Source organism: Eptesicus fuscus, chromosome 21 (genome assembly GCF_027574615.1).
Source record: "Eptesicus fuscus isolate TK198812 chromosome 21, DD_ASM_mEF_20220401, whole genome shotgun sequence".
In the NCBI taxonomy this organism is placed as follows: domain Eukaryota; kingdom Metazoa; phylum Chordata; class Mammalia; order Chiroptera; family Vespertilionidae; genus Eptesicus; species Eptesicus fuscus.
Genome location: NC_072493.1, coordinates 11,797,927 through 11,818,866, shown reverse-complemented (window position 1 = coordinate 11,818,866; position 20,940 = coordinate 11,797,927). Strand labels below are relative to the sequence as shown.

The window sequence follows — 20,940 nt, the reverse complement described above, 5'->3', positions numbered from 1 at the left end:
GTTGTGTTTTTTTTTAATTAATTTGAGAGAAAGGAAGGGGGAGAGAGAAGCTTTGAATTGTTGTTCCACTTATTTATGCATTCATTGGTTGCTTCTTGTATGTGCCCTGACCAGAGATGGAACCAGCAACTTTGAAGTATCAGGATGTTACTCTAACCAATAGAGCTACCTGGCCAGGGCCCAGAATGTTCTGAGGCCACCCTGCAGGAGTCTCTGAACATTGTCTGAGGGAAAAGGGGTCAGTGAATTCTAGTTTTTTTAAGGACACATGTTTTCAATATTAATGAGAGCTTTCTACAGACTTCCCCAATGGCTGAGTGCCTGACTTCACCTCGGGGTAGTGCTAAGTCCTGTTCCTTCCAGAGTTTAATGCACAGAGAGCTAGTTCACTTTTGCGTGGCCTCATAGGCCCGCCCCCCCAGACTCAGCCTGTTTAGAAAAAGCTTAGAGGAGAGTTCTGTAAGGAGGGTTCGTTTGATTAACTGCTGTTTAAAATTCGTTCTCTCTAAAACAACTTACTGGACTTCTTACTGCATGGGTACTGGGACTTTGAGGACTTTGGTAAGAGTATTAACGATGCAAAACAACATAAAAATGAGGTAAGTCAACCTAAAGAAACAAATTCCTTCACCTCTGACAACATCTTAAGGTTAAACACTGGTCAGTCATCGTGATGCTAATTTATTTTTCCAAAATAAGTGTGGTGACCAGGAAGCGCAAGTTCTTTCTACTCAAATTGTGACGGGAAGAGGCTCATTGGCCTCCCCCAGAGAACAAGCCAAGTACAAAGTACCAGCTGCCCAAGAAATCCCAGCAGAAAAATCCTCCCCAGGTCTGTTCAAGGTGAAAGGCAAAAGTGGGAACCTAAACTCTGAATGTGTTCATGTGTGTGGGTACTCATTTATTCTAATACTAGAGGCCCGGTGCACGACATTCTGCACTGGGGGGGTGGGGTCCCTCAGCCCAACCTGTGCCCTCTTGCAGTGGGACATCCCCCAAAGGGTCCTTAGCGCTGCTGCGGAGACGGGAAAGGCTCCTGCCACTGCTGCTGCTGCTGCGCTCGCCAGCTGTGAGCATGGCTTCCAGCTGAGCAGGTGCTCCTCCATGTGAGCGCATTGACCACCAGGGGGCAGCTTCTGCATTGAGCATCTGCCCCCTGGTGGTCAGTGTGTGTCATAGCAACTGGTCATTCTGCCGTTTGGTCGATTTGCATATTAGGGTTTTATTATATAGGATTCTCAGTAAACATTTCCATGAACTGGGGCCATTCTGTCCTGTGTTTACTTCCACAAACACACTGGTGTCCAGGGCAAAGGACTTGAGGTAAGACACACAAATCCCTTGTAAAATAAGAATTTGGTAAATAAAGTCAATCACAGCCTTAATCTACATTTTAAACACAGCTTTCAGATATTCTGGAACTACATTTATTAGCAAATCTTTGCTTTGAGAATAGATGGCACAGGTCTTACGAAGTCATGTCTACTGAGAGTGGTTATTGCCCCACTCATCCTCCATACAAAATTATCAGGAAATGTCCATTCTTTTAGGGGAGTTAGTTTTCTTCTCAAGTTAAAGGCAGTATTTTATAGCTCAACCTGGAGCAATCATTTTTTTAAAATATCTTATTGATTTTAGAGAGGAAGGGAGAGGGAGAGAAAGATAGAAACATAAATGATGAGAATCATTGATCGGCTGCCTCCTGCATGCCCCCTACTAGGGATCGAGCCCACAACCCAGGCATGTGCCCTTGGCCGGAATTGAACCTGGGACCCTTCAATCCGCACGCTGATGCTCTATCCATTGAGCCAAACCAGCTAGGGCGCAATCATTTTTAACATCTTCCTCCAACTCCGTTCGGCATGCTTCAGAAGTCCATTGTTTTCTGTCGGAGCCAAGTCAATGCCACGTAAGCCTGGCTCAAAGCTGAAGTGTTTGTGTCCTGGTTTTCAGAATCCTCAGGAAAGGTTTAGTCATTCACCTCCATCCAGCGGATGTTTGTAAATGTCGTGCTATCCATTTTGTCAATGAACAGGCAGCCCTGCAAGTGGTCCATCTCATGCTGGATGATGCGTGCTGCCCACCCACTGGCCTGCCACACCACCTGCTCTCCTCGGGGGTCCAGCCCTGCAAAGGAAGTTACAGTTTGGGTGAGCACATGCTGAACTGCATCATTCTCAACCTCCTTACCACCTTTCCTGGCCCCTGGATGTTCCTGTTTACAAGAGGCAACATCAGAAGGGAACTCAGCACCTCTTATCCGCCTAGAAAAGATGCCCCAAATCTGCCAATTACCAAGTAGTCAACTTAGTTCAGTTAGGTTGCTGGGCTTACTATACGATCTTCCTAATAAGGTGCTTCTCTCCTGAACACTCCTCCCACTTCTGAAGTATTGCTGTTCGCTTTCAATTCCTAACAAAAAGTATACTAGCTTGGTGCGATATAAAATCAGGGAGACCACTGACTTTCTGACCCTCATGGGCCAAGTGGCTTGCTCAGGAGGAACAATCATCACAACCCCAGCAAAGAACCACATTCCTGGTATGACAGACCGGGAATGGCGTGTCACCTTCACCCTGGGCTGGGCAGGGCAAAAGAGGTCCCATTTCTCCCGCTCCACCATGACAGATCTAATTTGGGGCAGAAGTGTGTGTGATAGACAGAGTGGGCGAGGGCATAGAGCAGAGGGCCAGCTGTGAGGAAACAGCGGAACCGGGCCAGCCTAACAAGCCCCTCTTAACCTCCCACCCCCGTCTCTTCCACTTGAGCTGGCTGTGCCCCAGTCTGTTAGTCCTGAGTCCCGTCAATTCCCAGATCCCGTCCTTTGTTCACCCCGGAAGGTTCCGCTGATCAGCCATCAACGTGTCTGCACTTGGGAGTTTTACAGAAACTTTACTGGGATCCGAGGCCGCCGCTTCCACAGGCAGAAGAGACACAAGCGCTTCCCCAGCCGCCCCAGGGTCCCTGCCATCCCGCACCTGAGATCTGCACGGCCTGGAAGCGGGGCACGCAGGCCAGGAAGCCGGCGACGCTCTCGCAGCCCTCGGGGAAAGTGACCAGGCGGCTGTCCAGCACCCGCAGGCTGGGGTTCACGAACACGCGCAGGGGGAAGGGCTCCATCTGGCGGGCCTCGCGCAGGCGCGGCGCGCAGGCGTGGAAGAGCGCCTCCGGGAACTCCAGGGCCAGCACCTGCAGTGGCACCCCGAGCTGCGGCGCGCTCAGGCCCACGCAGTGCCGGTGCCGCATCACCTGCACCAGCCGCTGCACCAGCCGCTGCAGCTCGGGTCCCGCCAGCTGCGCCGGCTCTACTGGGGCTGCAACGGCCCGCAGCGCCGGGTCTCCGACCTGGCACACGTGCGGGTATGGCGGCTTGGGCGCTCCCAGCACCAGACGCCGCAGGTAGCGCCAGTAGGAGCGCCGGCGCGGCGGTCCCTCGAGGCCATCCCGGGGGCACGTGGAACTGCAAGCCCGGGCTCCGACCGCCAGCTCCTCCCCCCACGGCAGGGCTGGCCCCGCGAGGCAACGTGCCCGCAGCGACCCCAGCAGCAGCCCGGCCCCCAGGCGGCCCATGGTGTGCTCCAGAAGAGCGGCCCGCCCTTACGCTTTCCCCCCTCCGGCCTCCGTAGCCAAGCCCTCCAGCCGCCAGGGACGCTGGGAATCGTAGTTTCCGCGCGCCTTCCCGCCCACAGAATGCTGTCCGCTTCTCGGTGGCGATAATCAGCTTTATTATTTTATTTCATTTCTTATAGTATAAGAGGAGTGACTAAGAGGTTCTCCCTTTCATTTTCTCTGGCGCGTGCCTCTCCCCTGGGGCTGTCCGGCCGGGCGCTGCAATAGGCCTCCAGGCCCTGGGTGCTGCGTCTGGTTCTGGGAGCAGGGAACCCCGTTAAGTGCTCTCACTGGGCACATCCGCTAGCAGTGGCTCCCCTGATTCAACCTGCTCTTGCCCCTCCTCAGGGAAGGCCGGAGTGATGGGCTCGAGGCTTGACTCCTCGGCTGGGAGTTCCGGTTCTGGTGCTGGAGCTGGAGCTGGAGCTGGAGCTGGAGCTGGAGCTGGAGCCGTGAGCTCTGGCACTGGCTCCCTTTCATCTAGACAGAAGACCATCTCTTTCTTGGGCAGGATGAAGGCGAGAGGCTCCTGGACGATGCTGATGTTGACATGCCCAAGGTTTCCGTACTTGGAGAGCTGAGTGGGTGGAATGCCTGACCCAGATGGTAGGCAAAGTAAAAGAAAAAACATTTGATAAATGTAAATACTGATATGTCACATGAAGTCACTGTCACAATTACCGTATTTCAATATAGTGAGCCATTTTGTGACATGGGAGACGAAGCTATACTGTAAAGCCAGGCTTTGAAGGTAATCCGGCACAGCACAGCGCAGGGCGGATGGAGTAAGGGTCAAGAGAACCTCAGTAAGCAAGCACTGGCTTCCCTGTGACAGGCCCAAGAGAAAAGCTGGGGGAAAGTGGCGAGTGGTGTGATTAGTGGCCCATTGCCCTTTGGGAAGTTCTGCCTCCCCCACCCCCTGCAACCATCCCGGGGGCAGAGAGAGTGGGTACAGGGAAGTGAAGGCAAATTGGAAAATCATACAATATCTGGTTCTTTTGTGATTAGCTTCTTCCACTTAGCCAGATACATACATTGTATGATTCCATTTATATAAAATGTTCAGAAAGGCAAATCTGTTGCATCAGAAAGTATATTAGTGGTTGCCAGGGGCTAAGAGTGGGACTGGGGAATGACTGCATTGGGCATGAGGGATCTTTTTGGGGTGATGAAATGTTCTAAAATTGAATGGTGGTAATGGTTGTACACTTCTGTACATTCACTAAAATACACTGAATTTTAGAAATAGGTGAATGAATTAGTATGTGAATAAGATCAACCAAATAGTTTTTAAAATCTTTTCTCCTTCCTCTTACCTAATGTCTGTGCTATCTGAGCTGGTGGAAAAAGGACTTGGAGACAGCGATTTAAATAAGGAACGAGGTCCTCCAGGAAGACAGTGCAGAACTGGATGAAAAGCTCTCGCTCCCCATTGGTGAAGGCAGCCTCCTCAGCACGGTGGAAGCCCAGGATTACTTTGGTTACCTAGGAGACAGAGGCACCATCAGTCACTCAGTCGTCTACCACACCGTCTGAGAGAGTAGTCTGTCACTATCAGCAGTGCACGAAACTAAGCACAAACGTGCAGCCCTCAAGTTTTCATGAAGGAAGCTGTTCCAAACAGTACATTATAGTACTATTTTGTTTAAATTCAGAATTGTGATCACTTTTCACAATTCTGTCATTTCACTGATGTCGTTCTGACCCAACTTGTTTCATTATAGTTGCTTGTTCCAGTGGAAGAGAATACATGGTTATTGACTCCCATGGGAGACTGTCCAGAACTATGTTGGATTCAGGAAAATGAAGCAAAAATTATAAAAGGGTTTTACTGAGTAAGGCCAGGAAGCTAGGTCACTAGGAAATTGTAAAGGAAGAAGGAAACGGAGCTGGGAAGAAGTTCCAAATACAAAGAACAGAGCAGCCTACCCAGCATTACAGACAGGTGTCATGCTAACAGGATTATCAATAGACTCTGGTGCTAGATGCCCTGGTTCAAGTCCTACCTATGCCACTTACTGGTTCTGTGACTTCAACTGATTACTTACCTGGTAAGCCCTCCATACCCTCTGTGCCTGTTTCCTCATCCCTTCCCTTTCCTTCCCTTCCTCAAGTTTCCTCAACGACAGGACCTACCTCATAGAATTTTGAGGATCAAATCTTAATATGTGTAAAGTATGATGAATGCTATTTGGCAGGGAGTGAGTGCTATATAAATATTAGCGAATTACTATTATTTGAATTTCATTGACTCTAAATGTGCTAGCTGGTGTGGCTCAGTAGGTTGGATCGTCATCCCTTATACCGGAAGGTGGAGGACTTGATTCCAGTCAGGGCATATACCCAGGTTTCGGGTTCAATCCCTGGCCGGGCGTGTATAGGAGGCAACTGATTGATGTTTCTCTCTCACATCGATGTTTCTCTCTCAAAAAAAATAAATTAATTAAATAAAGTGCGGCATACTAGGATATTACAGTAGTAATAGCATTACTTGTGTTAGGCAGAATTCTAAGAAAGTTTGTGTGTCATTTCTATCCCCTTGTATCCACTTTGTATAATCCCCTCCCCTTAGCTGCAGGCAGAATCTGTGGCTTGTTTCTAACCAATCGCAAACAGCTAAGGTGGGTAGAGCAGGGTATGGGGGGTGGAGGGGAATGGTGATGGAAGGAGTCTTAACTTGCGGTGGAGCACACACACAGCATACAGATAATGTGTTGTGGAATTGTGCACCTAAAGCCTGTATAATTTTGTTATCCAGTCTCACCCCAATAAATTCAATTAAAAGAAAAAGAATATGGCCAAGGTGAAAGATTTTGCAGTTGTAATTAAAGACCCTAATCAAGTGACTGAATTAATCAAAAGTGGGCCTGATTTAATCAAACGAGCCTTTTAAGAGAGGGTTGATGACTTCCCTAAAAGAGATTTGTGCAGGAGATACTCTTCCATTGGCCCTGAAGAGTCAAAAAGCCACTGATACTGCGCCTGGCCACCTGCTCCACAGAAACTGGGAGGTGATAAATGTGTGTGGGAGTTCGTTATTCGCAATAGAAAACGAATACATTACGGAATCGTTACTATAGGGTAACCACTTCATGGGTTGTTTCAGGTTCCACGAAGGGTGACTAACTGGCTAAGAGTTGCTCAGCCATTATAAACCTCCAAAGCCACACTAAACCTCTCTAAGTCAGCACTCACCACTGTCATATGGACTAGTTTATTACCAAGTCTGGCCTTCTGTATGTGCTCACCTTAGCAAGGGCGTCCTCCAGGACCCTCGTCACGTCCTGCGCCAGGGCTATGGGGCAGCAAAGGCGCAGATCATTGAAGGCGACCAGAATGTTGTTGAGGAAGCAGGCAAGGGGTGGGAAGTCTAAGAGCACCATGGGCGGCTGCAGGGTCCCTGGCTGAGTCACTGGCACAGCAGCAGGCAGGTTACTGCTGCCCAAAATGGCTGGAGCCAAGATGAGGGTGTAGGAGTTCATTTCATCTTGGAACTTCTCCACCGCTTCCTGAATTGCTTTCTGGAAAGTGCTGATAGCTACCTGCTGGAAAACAGGAGCCAGCTGGCCCCGGAAATCAGCCCCCACCCGGCTGAAGGACAGCCCAAAGTACATGCACTGGCCCAGCAGAGAGTCCAGGCGGCCGCCTATCCCTCGGTGCAGGTCGGTTTCCAGCACCTGCAGGAACTGAGAGACTTTCTGCAGGACCCAGCCATGGAAGATAGCACTCTCATTCACGGTGTGCTCGCCCACGGCAGGGGACAGCAGTGGGTCCTCGTCTGAGAAGATTGCACGGTACTGAGTGATGATATCAAACAGATGGACACGGCAGGCCTCGATGGTTTTTGTGATGTGGAAATAGGGGTCATCGTTGGGGATGGCAGTCAGGATGGAACGGAGCCAAGCATCTCGGGCCTGAAGAAACTTCACCCTCAACTCCGCCTCAGTGAAGATGTCCATGCGCCTCAGAAAGCCAATGACACGGAGGCAGGCAGGGAGCTGGATGTTGGTCCTCAGCTGCTGGATCAGCTGGCTCAGCATCAGCTGCATGGACTGGCGCACTTCGTTCACAATGCCCTGGCAATACAGAGGGTGAGTCACACCACGCTTGGAAAGACACTCCCTGGAACCCATCCCACTAACCCTGGATATTCCCCGTTTTCCTAACGTATGAAGTAGATTTCCTAAAACTGACACATATTGGGTCACCATGGCCCTGCTTCTCCTACCTCACCTGCTTCCTCATGCTCTCCCCTTGCTCACTGCAGTCCAGTCCCACTGGCTGTCTTTGTATTTCTTTTTTAAATAAATTTTTATTGATTTCAGAGAGGGAGAGGGAGAAACAGAAATATCAATGATGAGAGAGAATCATCAATCAGTTGGCTGTCTCTTAGATGCCCCCAACCAGGGACCAAGCCCGAAACCTGGGCATGTGTTCTGACCAGGAATCGAACTGTGACCTCCTGGTTCATAAGTCAACGCTCAACCACTGAGCCCCGCTGGCTGGGCTGTCTTTGTATTTTTTAACACTCCAACTTCCCTCCTCAGCCTGCTGTACTTGTTCTTTCCACTTTCTGGTTTGCTCTCTCTCCTCACATCTACGCGTGGCTGGGTCCTTTTTATCGTCTGGGTCTGAGCTTACATGTTCTCTCTCCAGAAGAGCCTTTCCTGACCACTCTCCCTAGAGTAACTCACCCTGGTCTCCTTCCATCCCATTCCCTGGGTTTTCTCTAGACAATCACTATCTGAACGGATCATATTGTTCATTTGCCAACTATCAGCTTACACTCACGAGAGCCAGGGCCTTGTTTGCTTTGTTCACACTGCATACCCAGCACCTAGGTCGGCGAGTGCCTGGCACACAGATTCCCATTTCTCAGTTGAGTAAATGAGTGGATGTATGTTTATGTTCAAGCCTGGCTGGCAGCAACTGATGTGAAACATATAAAGAGTTTCTGCCTCAAGGTTCAGTGATGACCACAGAATTACTGGTTACAAGAACATCAGTTTGAGTCCCCTCTGGGGAGGCTGGCTACCTGGATGACAGGGATGGAGGAGTATTTCTTCTCCAGTCGGCGAACGTAGGCTGCAAGCTCCAGGGCCTCTTCATAGTAGCTGTTTCGGACACAGGTGTCCATGAGCTGAGGAATCTCTAAGATTTCCAGGATTTCTGTGTGCCGGTTTAGAGTCAGGGTGTTCATCCGGCGGCTGGAGCTGATCTCCTCAGCCTCTTTCACAAAGTTCCTAGTACAATCAGGAGAAGGTTGGTTGCTCACTGCTCCGCACCCAAACCTTAATTGCAATTAGTCAGCATTTACGGTGAACTGGGCACTAGGCTGGCTGGTTTGATCTAATCTTCAAACCAAATTATGAGGTAAGTACCCTTGAAGAAACTTTAATCTCGGGTTAAGCAACTTGTCCAAGATCACACAACTAGCAAATGGTAAAGATCTGAACCCAGATCTGCCACTTAACTAGCTGTGGTAAGGTAGTTAGGCTTTCCTGTTTCCTCATTGGTAAAATAATAATAATTAAGGATGTAAGGATTAAATAAGATGATGTGTGTAAAGTATTTAACACAGAACCTGACTCAGACTAAATGTTCCTTTAATAACAGCTCAGTCTATTCCTAGCTATGGTTAACCTTGGTTCCCACCAGTTTCCATTTCTTCTGCAATAATGGCAGAGATCTGTTTCATGAAGTCCCCTATCTATTCTGGGGTGGGTAGAAGGGTACAAAAGCTATTGTCAATTAGCCAAAGATTCAAAAGAACACTTAAAAACGTTTATCATGAAAGGCTGGAAGGCAGAACTAGGGATAATGGATTGAGGGTCTAAGGAAGCAGAATATGACTCAAAAAGAAGGAATTTTTAAAAAAAATAATTTTTGCCAACCCCAAATGGTAGGATTTCCTTGTCAGTTTCCTATCAATAAAAGTTTTGGAGCAGAAGACTTCTGGTCCAAGTTGTTGTATGCGTTGTGTCTATATGTGTGTTTATGTATATTTACATAAATATGCTTATCTAGTAAGCTGCCAATTGTTGATAGTTAAGTATGTCAGGCCCAACTCTTACTGCTTTGCATGGATTCTCTGTTTATTGCTCACACAACCCTCTGAGGGAGGGACGTGCTGCTGGGTTCCAATTTTGACTAGTAAACGTAATAGCTGGGCCCTTGGACAATCACTAACCTCTCCGTGTCTCAACTTCCTCATACATAAAAAGGGAAAAACAGTACCTACCTCGGAGACTGTTGTGAATTTTAAATGGATTAATAAAGTGCTCGGAGAGCCTGGGACATGGTAAGCGCTACGTAAAGTGTGTGCTCTCTCCACCATGGTCAATGTCACTACCGCAGCTGTTTAAAAGCCCCTTTGGCACCGGCCCACCGCACCTGCAGCTCTGCTGGAAGCTGGGCAAGCGGTCGAGCAGGCGGCCGACCGACGCCTCCACGTCGCCAAACAGGCGGTGGATGCGCTCGGTGCACTCGGCGCCGCGGATGAAGGTCTTGTAGTTGGCGAAGGCCAAGTCGCGCGTTTGCTGCAGCAGCTGGGCGCGCTCCTCCGCCAGGCGCTCGGGCTCGCGCCGCAGCCGCTCCAGCCCGGAGCCGCTCAGCTCCCGGAGGTAGCGACCCACGTCGGGCCGTTCCCGCCACTGGGCCTCCGGGAAGCGATCCCGGAACAGCGACGCCAGGAGCCCTTCATCCTCCACCTCCCCGAGAGCCGCCGCGGTGGCCGTGGCGGAAGCCGTAGCGGAGGACGGGATTGCCTCCATCGTCGCCATCTTCCCGGCAGCGGCGTCACTTCCCCTTCCGGCCCAGAGAGGGCGCTGACTCCGAGTCTAGGACCGGAAGCCACGGAGGTGCACTTTCCGTCTCGATGGTTTCTGATTCGGCGGCGCTGGCGTGGGGAACCAATGGGAAGCGGGCTTTGGGGTTGCCAGGGAGAGAGAGAGGCTGGCGGCTGACTTCCTCTTCCGGCGACTGAGGCACGAGGATCCGGTGTCCCAACAGCGGGAAAATGCGGCCTTTGACTGAAGAGGAGACTCGTGTCATGTTTGAGAAGATAGCAAAATAGTAAGAGCGCGGGGGGCGGAAGAGGGAGTGTGTGTGGTAGGAAGGGGCGGGGGCGGAGTGCGGCGCGGGGCCGGGCCCGTCCGTTAGGACGCGGCCTCCAGTCCGCCTCTTGTCCACAGCATCGGGGAGAACCTTCAGCTGCTGGTCGATAGGCCCGACGGCACCTACTGTTTCAGGCTGCACAACGACCGCGTGTACTACGTGAGGTGAGGAGGGGCCGGCGGGCAGCATGGACCCGGGTCGGGGTCTGGGTCACACGTGCGCCCTTAAATGACACCTCTTTCTTCCTCACCCTTTTAGTGAAAAGATCTTGAAGTTGGCCGCCAACATCGCCGGTGACAAGCTGGTGTCGCTGGGGACCTGCTTCGGAAAATTCACTAAGACCCACAAATTCCGGTTGCACATCACAGCTCTGGATTACCTGGCACCCTATGCCAAGGTTTGTGGGGTGGTTTCCAGTCGGCCACTGGGGATGGAGGAGGTCAGGGATGAGGGCCACCCCTGAACCCCCCCTGAACGCAGATAGTTGGGCAGCGTCTCTGCCACGGAGTCCCTGACAGTGATTGGCATCAGCACCAGCACGTGGAGATGTTCGAAGGTATGGCTAGGGCTCCCGGACAGGAGTCCTGTGACTACCAGTTGTAATTATCTCCGGCAAAGTGGAAAAGCCTGCGCAAACCCAGCTGAAGATCGAAAAGCAAATAGGTGGCTGTGATGAGGGGCATAGTAGGTCCAGAAAAAGAGCTGTTTGTGCATAGGAGAAGGTGCTCATAGAGTGGAGGAAAGAACCTGGCAGTTCTGTTGAGGGGATGAACAATTTGAGGGAAATATGCATCTTTCAAGAAATCAATCCTAGATCCAGCTGCTAGCTTATCTGCAGGGAGATAGCTGTTAACATTTTTGTTTTGGGATTTGATTCTCTCTTATATAGTACAAAGTGTGGATAAAGTCTGGAGCAGAGCAGTCCTTCCTGTATGGGAATCACGTGTTAAAATCTGGACTGGGTCGAATCACTGAAAACACGTCTCAGTACCAGGGAGTGGTGGTGTACTCCATGGCAGACATCCCTTTGGTGAGTACAGATGGTAGCTATTACATAAATTAAAGATTTTTTTTTATTCAAGAAAGATGTATTTTTTGGTCTGTGGGCTTGTGAGACTAAATTCTCAGCACCGTTTGAATTTCTCAGAGAACTGTAATTTTTTTTTTTAATGTCTTTTGTTATTTCCAGCCTTCAGTGCGTGCTTATTGAATGACTTGAGTGAATCAGTGTCTCTTCTTTTGAATCCCAGGGTTTTGGGGTGGCAGCAAAGTCTACACAAGACTGCAGGAAAGTAGACCCCATGGCGATTGTGGTATTTCATCAAGCAGACATTGGGGAATATGTGCGACATGAAGAGACATTGACTTAAAACGAAATCATCGCGAGGACTTATGGCTGTGTGGAAGGGCCTAGCTTTGTTTCCTGTGTCTGTGTAGGCTCCACCATCATGTTGAATTTGGCCAACACTGTGCTCTCTCCAGGGACTACTTAGTTTGATATGGACAAATGCAGGCTGGATTCTTACTAAGCAGGAATGGGTCAAAAATGGCGTTTTGGGTGTTTGTGTTTGTTACTAAATAGAATATCGTGTTTTTTATATTTCAATCAGAGGGCTTCTTGTTTTCAGTAAAAGATTCTAAATCATTGGAATTGAGGACAAGAATAGCTCATTGTTATCTGTGATAACATTTTTCCAAGCTTATGGTAAGAACACAACAGGTTTTCTTACTTATTAATATTAGGAAGGTAGATATTGCTGTATGGCCATGTCTGGGATTTTACAAATGAAATTTGGATAAAATACTAAGAGCAATTTATTCTAGTTTTCCTTATGATGAGTGCTGTGTGGTGTGGAAGAAAACTTGGATCCTAAACCTAGTTCTAATATCTACCAGTTCTATGATGTTTTAGATGAGTCATTAAATTTTAATGAGCTTCATTTTCTTCTGTTTCAAAGAACAGCTTTAACCATCTACCTAAGAATGGTTTTCAGAATTTGCCTAGCAAATGACAGGTGCTGACTAAGTGGTAAGAATTGTTTTTATGTTGCATATACTGAATGTTTCTGCTACTAAGCGTAGGATCTAATGAGTATAATTTGATTACATTATTTTGGTTTTTCCAAGCTGTTTTCTGCATCTTTTTCCTGGATGGTGATTTCAGGTTGAATGTTATGTTCATCACCTTGACTTCCTAAAACATTTCCCTTATGAACCTTTACTTACCTTATTGGACTGGACAAAAAGCACTAATCAGAGACCCTGAAGTAATTTACCACCTTCATTATTCCCCATGCTTCCTGAAATCATTTTTAGAATTAAAGTATTTTTAAAATGAAAGTAATTTCACAGGGAAATATTTTTTAAACTACCTATATTATAAAACAGATTTTCTAATGATTATACTGTTTAAAATCCAAAGGTGACATCTCTAAAAATAAAACATTTTTAACTCCAAAGATGCTAAATATCCTATAATGCTACTACCAATTGTAGAATGCTTTTTCACCCATTTTTTCAACTCTTCTTCCTTCACCAGTTCTCTGTTAACCTCTGAATAGACTTAGTGGCCCAGCTGGCATGGCTCAGTGGTTGAGTGTCAACCTATGAACCAGGAGGTCAAGGTTTGATTCCAAGTCAGGGCACATGCCGGGGTTGTGGGCTGGATCCCCAATGTGGGATGTGCCTGAGGTGGCTGATCAGTGATTCTCTCTCATCATTGATGTTTCTATCTCTCTCTCTCCCTCTCCCTCTCTTTTTGAAATTAATAAAAAATATTTAAAATAAGTAAATAGACTTAGTGAAGGTTAAGGGACTGCTACAGTATTTTGATGGTACATTTGGTGCGTACATTAGAAATAGCCAACATCAAAACTTCTACATTTTTATTCCTTTATTGCCATTTTGCCTCAGTAGATGAGTGCAATAAACTAAAACTTTCTAATAGGAGAAATTGATTTTTCCCCAGTAACTTTACAAAGCTGATTTAACAAAGCTTTGACAAGCTTCTGCCCCAGAAGAAAAGAGCCAGCACGCTGTAATTATTTTAGCTTAGCATTTTGGCTTCTTTGTGTCAGTAGTCATTGAGACATTGAAGAGACGCTTCAAGAAGTACAGCTGCAGGATCCCAGAAAGAACAATAACAAGGCTCTGGGCCATCGACCACCAGTTCACATAGTTATAGTTTGATTGGAGAAGGAAAAAGTCGGCCATTTTCCTCATGCGGGCAAAGTTGTAATGACGCCACATGTGAAAGATATTTTTCTGTACCTTTCGTGTACTTTCCTGTGGGACAGACAGTGAAATAAGGAAAGGGCTCCTCCCTACCCCCCATCTAGCCTCACCTGGATGCTCTCCAGCACTAACTTAAGTTATCTGGGAGTAGTTTTCTTTTTTTTTATTGGAAGTTGAGTAACAAGTTATTTTATGATCTGTAATAAGTTGGCTATTGTAATTGATAAGTGTTGCTGCTTTTGCAGTATATGAAAACATGGCCTGGTCTTTAAGTTTAAAAAAACTTCAATATTGAAACTAGAGAACTCTTCTAGAGATCTCTAGATTTAGATACCACACAACATGTCATTGTCCTAGTGGTGTCTTCAGCTCTTGCATATGGTAGAAGACAAAGGCCTGCAAACTTACAGAGCCAGACAGTATAGTAAATATTTTAGGCTTTTCAGGCCATGCAGTCTCTTGCAACCACTGAACTCTGCCGTTGTAGCACAAAAACAGCCATAGACAATATGTAGTTGTCAATTAAGCATGCTGTGTTCCAGTAAAACTTCATTTACAAAACTAGGCAGTGGACTTCAGTACATCCAGGAGATGATCGTGAAAGTGCAAAGACATTCCACAGAACTGGAGAAAATACCTGTAAATCATATCTGATAACATATCCAGAATATATTAAAAAAAAACCTTAAAATAAAAAGACAACCCTGTTTTAAGGTGGACAAAGGATTTAAGTAGACATTTCTCCAAAGAAGATATACAAATGCTGAAAAACACCTGAAAAGTTGCTCAGTGTCATTAGAGGCAACTCAAAAATCACAAGATACCATTTCACACGAGTGTGAAGATGTGGAGAAATTTACTGCTGGTGGGAGTGTAAAATGGTTTAGGCACTGTGGAAAACAGCCATTCCTCAGTCAGTTACTATATGACCCAGTACACTACTATATATAGAAATGAAACCACATTTACACAAAAACTATTAGGCAAATGTTCACAGCTGCATTATTCATGATAGCTAAAAAATGGAAACAACGCAAATATCTGTCAGTTGATGGGTGGGTAAATAATGTGGTATATCCATTCAGTAGAATATTATTCAGCCATAAAAAGGAATGAAATACTAAATACATGCTACAATATGGATGAGCCTTGGAAACATACTAAATGAAAGAACCCAGAGACCAAAGGCTACATTGTGTAATTTCACTTATGAAATACACAAAATAGGCACATTTATAGAGCCAAAAAGTATAAAACAAGAACTCCAAGTCATAAAAATTAAAGGCTTTAAATCCCCTTGCCTGTTTGGTTTCTCAGCTCAAATGCTATCACTCCCATATTTTTAATCTTTTCTCCAAATTTAAAATCGGTTTCCATGGATGTTTCTCCCACAAAACAGTTACCTCAATTGCATCCAGAGTATCATTCAGTTGTTTTCTTTCGTTCTTCTGTTTATGGTCCATCTCAGGCTCTTCATAGAAGACTCCAAAATTGAGATACACTTGCACAGAACCAAAGTGATTTTGCTGATTTTTTAGACAAAGTTGATAAAAACCTGTAGGAATCCCTGGATCATTACCAAGTCTTGGTCTCCCACCCTTTGTTGATCTCTCACTCTCTAGGTGTGGAGATAGCAGTTCTCCAGGGGTCAGTGTGCTACATTAGCACCTTCTTTTTACTTAGCAAGTACAGTGACCCAATTTTTGATGTAGAAGTTACACTGATCTTACATGAAACTTATTTTACTAAACATTACTTATAATAATCATGTTTTGGCAGATATTACTAACTAGGTCTATAGAGAAAAGAAATCAGTGTTTCCTTCCTCTTTCAACCTATTATCTCAAGGAATTTCTCAAATTGAGTTGAAATTAAGAGCTGGAGGATACCATCTTGAACTTAAACGAGGCAAAAATTGATGTGTTGTGAATGAAAGAAATGAGCAACTAACTGCAAGGTGGTCTGTACAGGGACTGATGGTTTTGGGCATGTACTGGTGCTGGTTTGCAGCTGGGGTCGCCTCTCCTTGTGTGTGTGAGAGTGTATTTATCGAAATGATTGGAAGGCACTACTGGCATGGAGGGGCCAAAGATGCTAAATATCCTATAATGCTACACAGTGAAGGATCATCTGTGCTCCTGTTGAAAAACATCTTTTTTTCGTACACCTGGCTGGTAGAGTGCTGCTGACTGGTGCTGTCCCAGGTGGGGACAGGCTCAATCTGGCTGTAGGACTTTTCTGGTGAGAGAAGTGCTTTGCTGTGGGATGTGGATATTTTTCATGGCTGTGCATTTACTCTGGTTCTGAGTGCTTTTTGGTAACTGGGTCATGTATTCCGATGAATGGAAAGAGATGTCATCCCGTAATAAATTTACTAAATGAAATTCTGTATCTTTAACGAGTCTGTCTGTTTGGGGCACTTTCCCATATTCTGGTTAGTTCTGGATGATGAGATAAAATTGAGTTTCTGGACCCTGGAATTATAATGAGTCACCTGGAGACTGCCCGTTGGCCATTGGCCGTCTCCAGGAAAACTGGTTTATGGTGTTCCAGGCTGAAGTTTTTTCCTACTGTTTTACCATCCTATGCAAAAAAGCCAGGGTTTTCACATTTTAGCCACTTAATTTCAATACTTCCTCATCATTTTCCCAATTAAAAAAAAAAAAGATGATTATTAGAATAGCCGTAGTTATAAAAACAGACCTGTCTCATGGGTAGAGAAGTTAATCTGGCCCCGAACATTCTGAGAGGTTTCTATGAGAAAACCTTGTGGGGTATGTGCAGTGGCAGCAATATGCCGGTCATGTGATATTCCCAGTGTCCGCTGAACCTGCCGAGACACATTAAAGAGGAAGAACAGTCCCTGATACATCACCAAGAAGCTAGTTAAGTGGTAAGATTGATATCCTATGGTTCTCAATCAAGGATGGTACTGCCCACCCCTTCTGGGAATTTGGATTGAGATAACAATGGTGTTGCAGTGGGGTGAGGAGAGACAGCAAAGATGAACATCCTGCTATGTTAGAAACAGAACTGCAGGACAAAGAATTGCCCCAAATGCAGATGGCACTCCTGTATAAAAAAGACATGGCACAGACCTCACAGCAGGCCTAAATCAGTTGGTGTGCAAGATTCTGGTTGTAGAGTCTTGACTGAACTAGCGTGGCTTTGAGCTCCCTGGTGTTGTCCTCACACACTGGGGCTTCTTTCATGCTTCATAGCAAATAAGGCACTCAGTAGGCACTGAGTATTGCCAAGCTGGGTCTTGATAAGCCCAGGCTACAGCGAGCTGACTATTGCTACTCTTATCACAATTGAAAGATAAGAAAAAGCTCTGGTAAGTTCATTTAAAATAAGTTGTTTTTGTTTTGTTTTTTAAACATTTTTAAAATTGATTTCAGAGAGGGGGAGAAATAGAAACATCAATGAGAATCATCTATTGGCTGTCTCCTGCACGTCCCCTACTGGGGATCGAGCCTGGGCATGTGCCCTGACGGGGAATCAAATAGTGACCTCCTGGTTCATGGGTCAACGCTCAACCACGGAGCCACAGCGACTCGGCAAAATGTTTTGAAGTTACAGTGGAATAAGGTCAGTATACATAATCTATTACTATGTGAGCAGATTAGAAAGTTAAGGTTTCTAAGATGAAAAACAAAGGGAATGAACCGCCTCTAACTTCACTATTGAGTAGGACGGGTTTAAGTACCTGGCCTGTGAACAGGCAAGTTGAAAACATTTACCTTCTTAACACAAACAGGACTGTCTGGCCCAATAGCGAAACGTTGAGCCAGTGACTCTCCAGTTTGCCAGAATTACCCCTAAAGGCAAGAGACTAAATGTTGCTCTCCTAGCCCCATAAACTGAAGTGTCTTTTTGAAATCTCTATCATGTGACTTTCCATATCCGTATTTTAATATTTTTAAAATGTATTTTCTCATCTCCAAATCTGAGTAAATGTGATGATAGTTTCTCCAGAAAGAGGCACCCCATTTGTCTCATGGTTTTGAGCACACTTCCATAGCCTCCAGTTTGGGAAGCCAAGCCATATGTTTTAGTGATTATTCATCCAAGAGTTTCCATCTAACTGCAAGTCTATTTCATTAACAGATGGAGAATCACAGCATAATAAAGACAACCAGAACCTCATGTTAGTCTAGGACTTGATCCACTTTACAAAAGGAAACAACAAAAAAATTCTCCCATGTGGCCAGAGGAGCCCAAGTACCTACCTCATAGCTGAAATAGAAGTATCCAGTTTGGTGGGCAAATTGCCAAAAGCATTCTATGCCTCCAGGAGGGATCATGATGGCAAAGTCATATCGATCTGCTCCCCGGAAGAGTGGCTGGTCCCCAGAGCCACTAAGGGGTTCTGTTTTCTGGCTCTTAGCAGAGGTCACTAGGTTCAGAACCACCAGTCCAGCTCCAATGAGCAAAGGGAACATGCTGGTTCCCGGAGACTCCTCTGCAGGTGAACTGCCTGTAGCCCAGTGGAGCCAAGTAAGTTTGGATAACTGCTGGGATAATCATTAACTCCACAAGTCACACCTGGGCCGGCTTCAGGGCCACACAGATATTCCATAATAGAACTGGCATGATAGCCCATGTGTGGCTCACAGGAAGAGTTTCTGCTTTCACCTAGAAAAACTCAGTGACTTACCAAACCTACTTCAGGGCCCTAACCAGTTTGGCTCAGTGGATAGAGCGTTGGCCTATGGACTGAAAGGTCCCAGGTTCGATTCTGGTCAAGGGCATGTACCTTGGTTGCAGGCACATCCCCAGTAGGTGTGCAGGAGGCAGCTGATCGATGTTTCTCTCTCATTGATGTTTCTAACTCTCTATCCCTCTCCCTTCCTCTCTGTAAAAAAAAAAAAAAAAATCAATAAAATATATTAAAAAAAAAACACACCTACTTCAGGGTGCTAGATAGAATCTACTACTTCGATTTAGCTCTATCCTTCCTTTTGGCTGTCTTTTTTTCAGTTCTTGCTTCTTGGGGATAAATATTGAATAAGTTTATTTACAACCATCTGAATAGTATACAGACAGAAGTTGGCTGGGGAGATTTTTCTCTTATTCAAATTGCTAGGTGATACCCAATGTTATAGTTGAGAGAACAAAACCCATGAAAATGTGCAAAAATTTAAATGGGTGAAGAGTGAGCACAAGACAGAAATGGACTTTCAGAGATTCCAGTGGCTGGCTCACCACCCATAAGCACAGCTGGCACTGCAGGGCCCTGAGTGGGCCTCACACTCTTACCCACCAGGACAGTGTTTCTGTCACTCTGTGAGTCGTGCCAATATCTAAATGTTTTTATTTCAGCCATAATCTTAAAAAAACAAAACAGCATTAACAGCTTCTAAGCAAGTCTTGCTTCAGATTCATCACATTGATTCCAAGTGGTAATACCTGAACTATCACAAGGGAATAAGCAAGGAACAGACTTCATAATTGTGTTCAGTTCTGGAGAAGAGCGAATGTTACAGCACTGTTCTTGCTAAGGTGGAGGTGGGAAGAGACTGGGATCATTTCTCAGCACACTGTGGCACAGACACCCCACCCAAGTTCCCCACTGCCACAGTTTTTACACTACTCATGTTGTGAGCAGTGACTTAGACTCAGCGAAACAGTCAACAGTACATGGTAAGTTTTCTAGAAGCCAAAGTCTGTTTTTTGTTTGTACACACTTCATTAACATTATAACAACACTGAATCGATGTTAAAAAATGTTCATGGACCTGTACATTTTTCACATTTGAGAAATGCTGATTAGGATATTTTGCTTCCCTAAATCATTGCAGTGTCACTGTTTTACCCAGAGCACGCCATCTTACTGAGGTGAGTTGAGGGGAGAAAAGATTCTGGAATACAAATCCAGTTTAGAGGGAGACCACACGGGCTGCCACCAGATCAAGAGGAGGTGGCTGTATTGAGAGAAGATCAAGTTCTCACTGTCGTTTCATTTGGGGTTCATTGAGAAAAAACAGTAGTACCAAACCCCCCAACACACAGTTAACAGGTAATATAGCTGTACAAAGCTTCCAACTTGTAACTCCAGGATGAATTTGAAACTTTAGCACTAATTTCTTTACATCTTTCACTCCAAAGAGAAAAAGGGTTCCAGGTGGCTTCCAAGGACGACAATATCCAGTAGAGTTTGACATCGCTTTTTAACAGTCAACGTGGTTCAGCAGAACTTGTTTAACATTTGCCACCTCCATGTGTTCATACATGTTGAGCTGCAATTAAACAGCCACTTATATTTGATAGAAGCAAGACTTTAATGAAGAAGGCTACAAGTTATGGACAATAATTAATTTTCAAATTTTAAAAAATGATTACAGAAAACACTTTACTGAATTTTCTTTTTGCTAAAAAGACAGTCTTTAAGGATGTCCAAGAGAGACAGCAAGCACAACACAGTACAAAAGGAGAAGGAAATGTTGAATTCCAGTGCAAGACACTAACATAGCACAATTAGGGAATCAGGTGGAAGCAACCATTTTCACAAAGAATGGGATTAGGCTTTTATATTCGATCAGGATTGGGCTTTTTAAGCTTTAAAAGTCCAGCATAAGGAAGAGAATTGGGAAGAGAGAATGGGTCAAGGGGCTAAGCGTATCTACAATCACCAAAAAAACACACTGGGGTTCAACCACATCAGTAGAGGTTAAACCTGCCTATGTAGCCCAGCAAATATTAGGAGCAAATGCCAAGACTAGGTCTAGGTGTTGATGTCACAACAGGCTAAACAGTTTTTAAAGGGACCCTGATTCCACCAGGACTGGTCTCTCATCAGCGTGGGCTCTGACAAAGTTCCTTTGCATTTGCACCAAAAGGCCAAAGCTTTACCTGGAACAAGTTCACTCCAAATAATGCTCACGTTGCTGGTTTTAACAGGTCATGGAGTCAAAAGTGCTCCTAACAGACTCCACCATTTCCTAGGAGAAAGTCCTACTGATTACCAGGGATTGAAAT

General features: G+C 45.8%; 3 protein-coding genes across 8 annotated transcripts in view; 1 reads left to right on the top strand and 2 right to left on the bottom strand.

Annotated features, from left to right (window-relative positions):
• Positions 1 to 1,413: 1,413 nt before the first annotated feature.
• Positions 1,414 to 10,411, bottom strand: COG8 (component of oligomeric golgi complex 8). Of its 4 annotated transcripts, XM_054710714.1 has the most exons (6): positions 10,003 to 10,411; positions 8,645 to 8,852; positions 6,858 to 7,685; positions 4,926 to 5,094; positions 3,985 to 4,203; positions 1,414 to 2,127 (listed from the first exon to the last, which is right to left on the bottom strand). In XM_054710714.1, exons 1-6 carry the CDS (start codon positions 10,389 to 10,391, stop codon positions 1,970 to 1,972), a joined length of 1,971 nt encoding a protein of 656 aa, XP_054566689.1. In that variant the 5' UTR covers positions 10,392 to 10,411; the 3' UTR covers positions 1,414 to 1,969. The 4 variants fall into 4 exon arrangements, with proteins under 4 accessions (XP_054566689.1, XP_054566688.1, XP_054566686.1 ...); XM_054710711.1 differs by lacking the exon at positions 1,414 to 2,127 and having other exon boundaries at positions 3,709 to 4,203; XM_054710712.1 differs by lacking the exons at positions 1,414 to 2,127; positions 4,926 to 5,094 and having other exon boundaries at positions 4,003 to 4,203.
• Positions 10,412 to 10,593: 182 nt separating this feature from the next.
• Positions 10,594 to 20,940, top strand: part of NIP7 (nucleolar pre-rRNA processing protein NIP7) — a 24,445-nt gene continuing 14,098 nt past the window's right edge. Inside the window, exons 1-5 of one of the 3 annotated variants that reach the window (XM_008139955.3) lie at positions 10,594 to 10,683; positions 10,803 to 10,889; positions 10,984 to 11,122; positions 11,615 to 11,755; positions 11,976 to 13,623. In XM_008139955.3, the coding sequence (XP_008138177.1) occupies positions 10,628 to 10,683; positions 10,803 to 10,889; positions 10,984 to 11,122; positions 11,615 to 11,755; positions 11,976 to 12,095 (543 nt within the window). In that variant the 5' untranslated portion in view covers positions 10,594 to 10,627 and the 3' untranslated portion in view covers positions 12,096 to 13,623. The other 2 variants (XM_028143239.2, XM_054709949.1) reach the window with 2 other exon arrangements.
• Positions 13,614 to 18,484, bottom strand: TMED6 (transmembrane p24 trafficking protein 6). Its single transcript, XM_008139957.3, has 4 exons — positions 18,192 to 18,484; positions 16,663 to 16,789; positions 15,363 to 15,514; positions 13,614 to 14,010 (listed from the first exon to the last, which is right to left on the bottom strand). Exons 1-4 carry the CDS (start codon positions 18,402 to 18,404, stop codon positions 13,777 to 13,779), a joined length of 726 nt encoding a protein of 241 aa, XP_008138179.1. The 5' UTR covers positions 18,405 to 18,484; the 3' UTR covers positions 13,614 to 13,776.

What these genes read in the sequence shown, in the direction of transcription:
- COG8 (XM_054710714.1), bottom strand. Translation starts at nt 10,391, where the DNA reads ATGGCGACGATGGAGGCAATCCCGTCCTCCGCTACGGCTTCCGCCACG. An exon ending in TGGAGGACGCCCTTGCTAAG is followed by an intron (nt 5,095 to 6,857) that starts GTGAGCACATAC and finishes TCTGTCTCCTAG; the next exon opens with GTAACCAAAGTAATCCTGGG. An exon ending in ACTCCCAGCCGAGGAGTCAA is followed by an intron (nt 2,128 to 3,984) that starts GCCTCGAGCCCA and finishes CTTCCTTTGCAG; the next exon opens with GGCTGGACCCCCGAGGAGAG.
- TMED6 (XM_008139957.3), bottom strand. Translation starts at nt 18,404, where the DNA reads ATGTTCCCTTTGCTCATTGGAGCTGGACTGGTGGTTCTGAACCTAGTG. An exon ending in CTTCTCTACCCATGAGACAG is followed by an intron (nt 15,515 to 16,662) that starts GTCTGTTTTTAT and finishes GGATTCCTACAG; the next exon opens with GTTTTTATCAACTTTGTCTA. An exon ending in ATACTCTGGATGCAATTGAG is followed by an intron (nt 14,011 to 15,362) that starts GTAACTGTTTTG and finishes TCTGTCCCACAG; the next exon opens with GAAAGTACACGAAAGGTACA.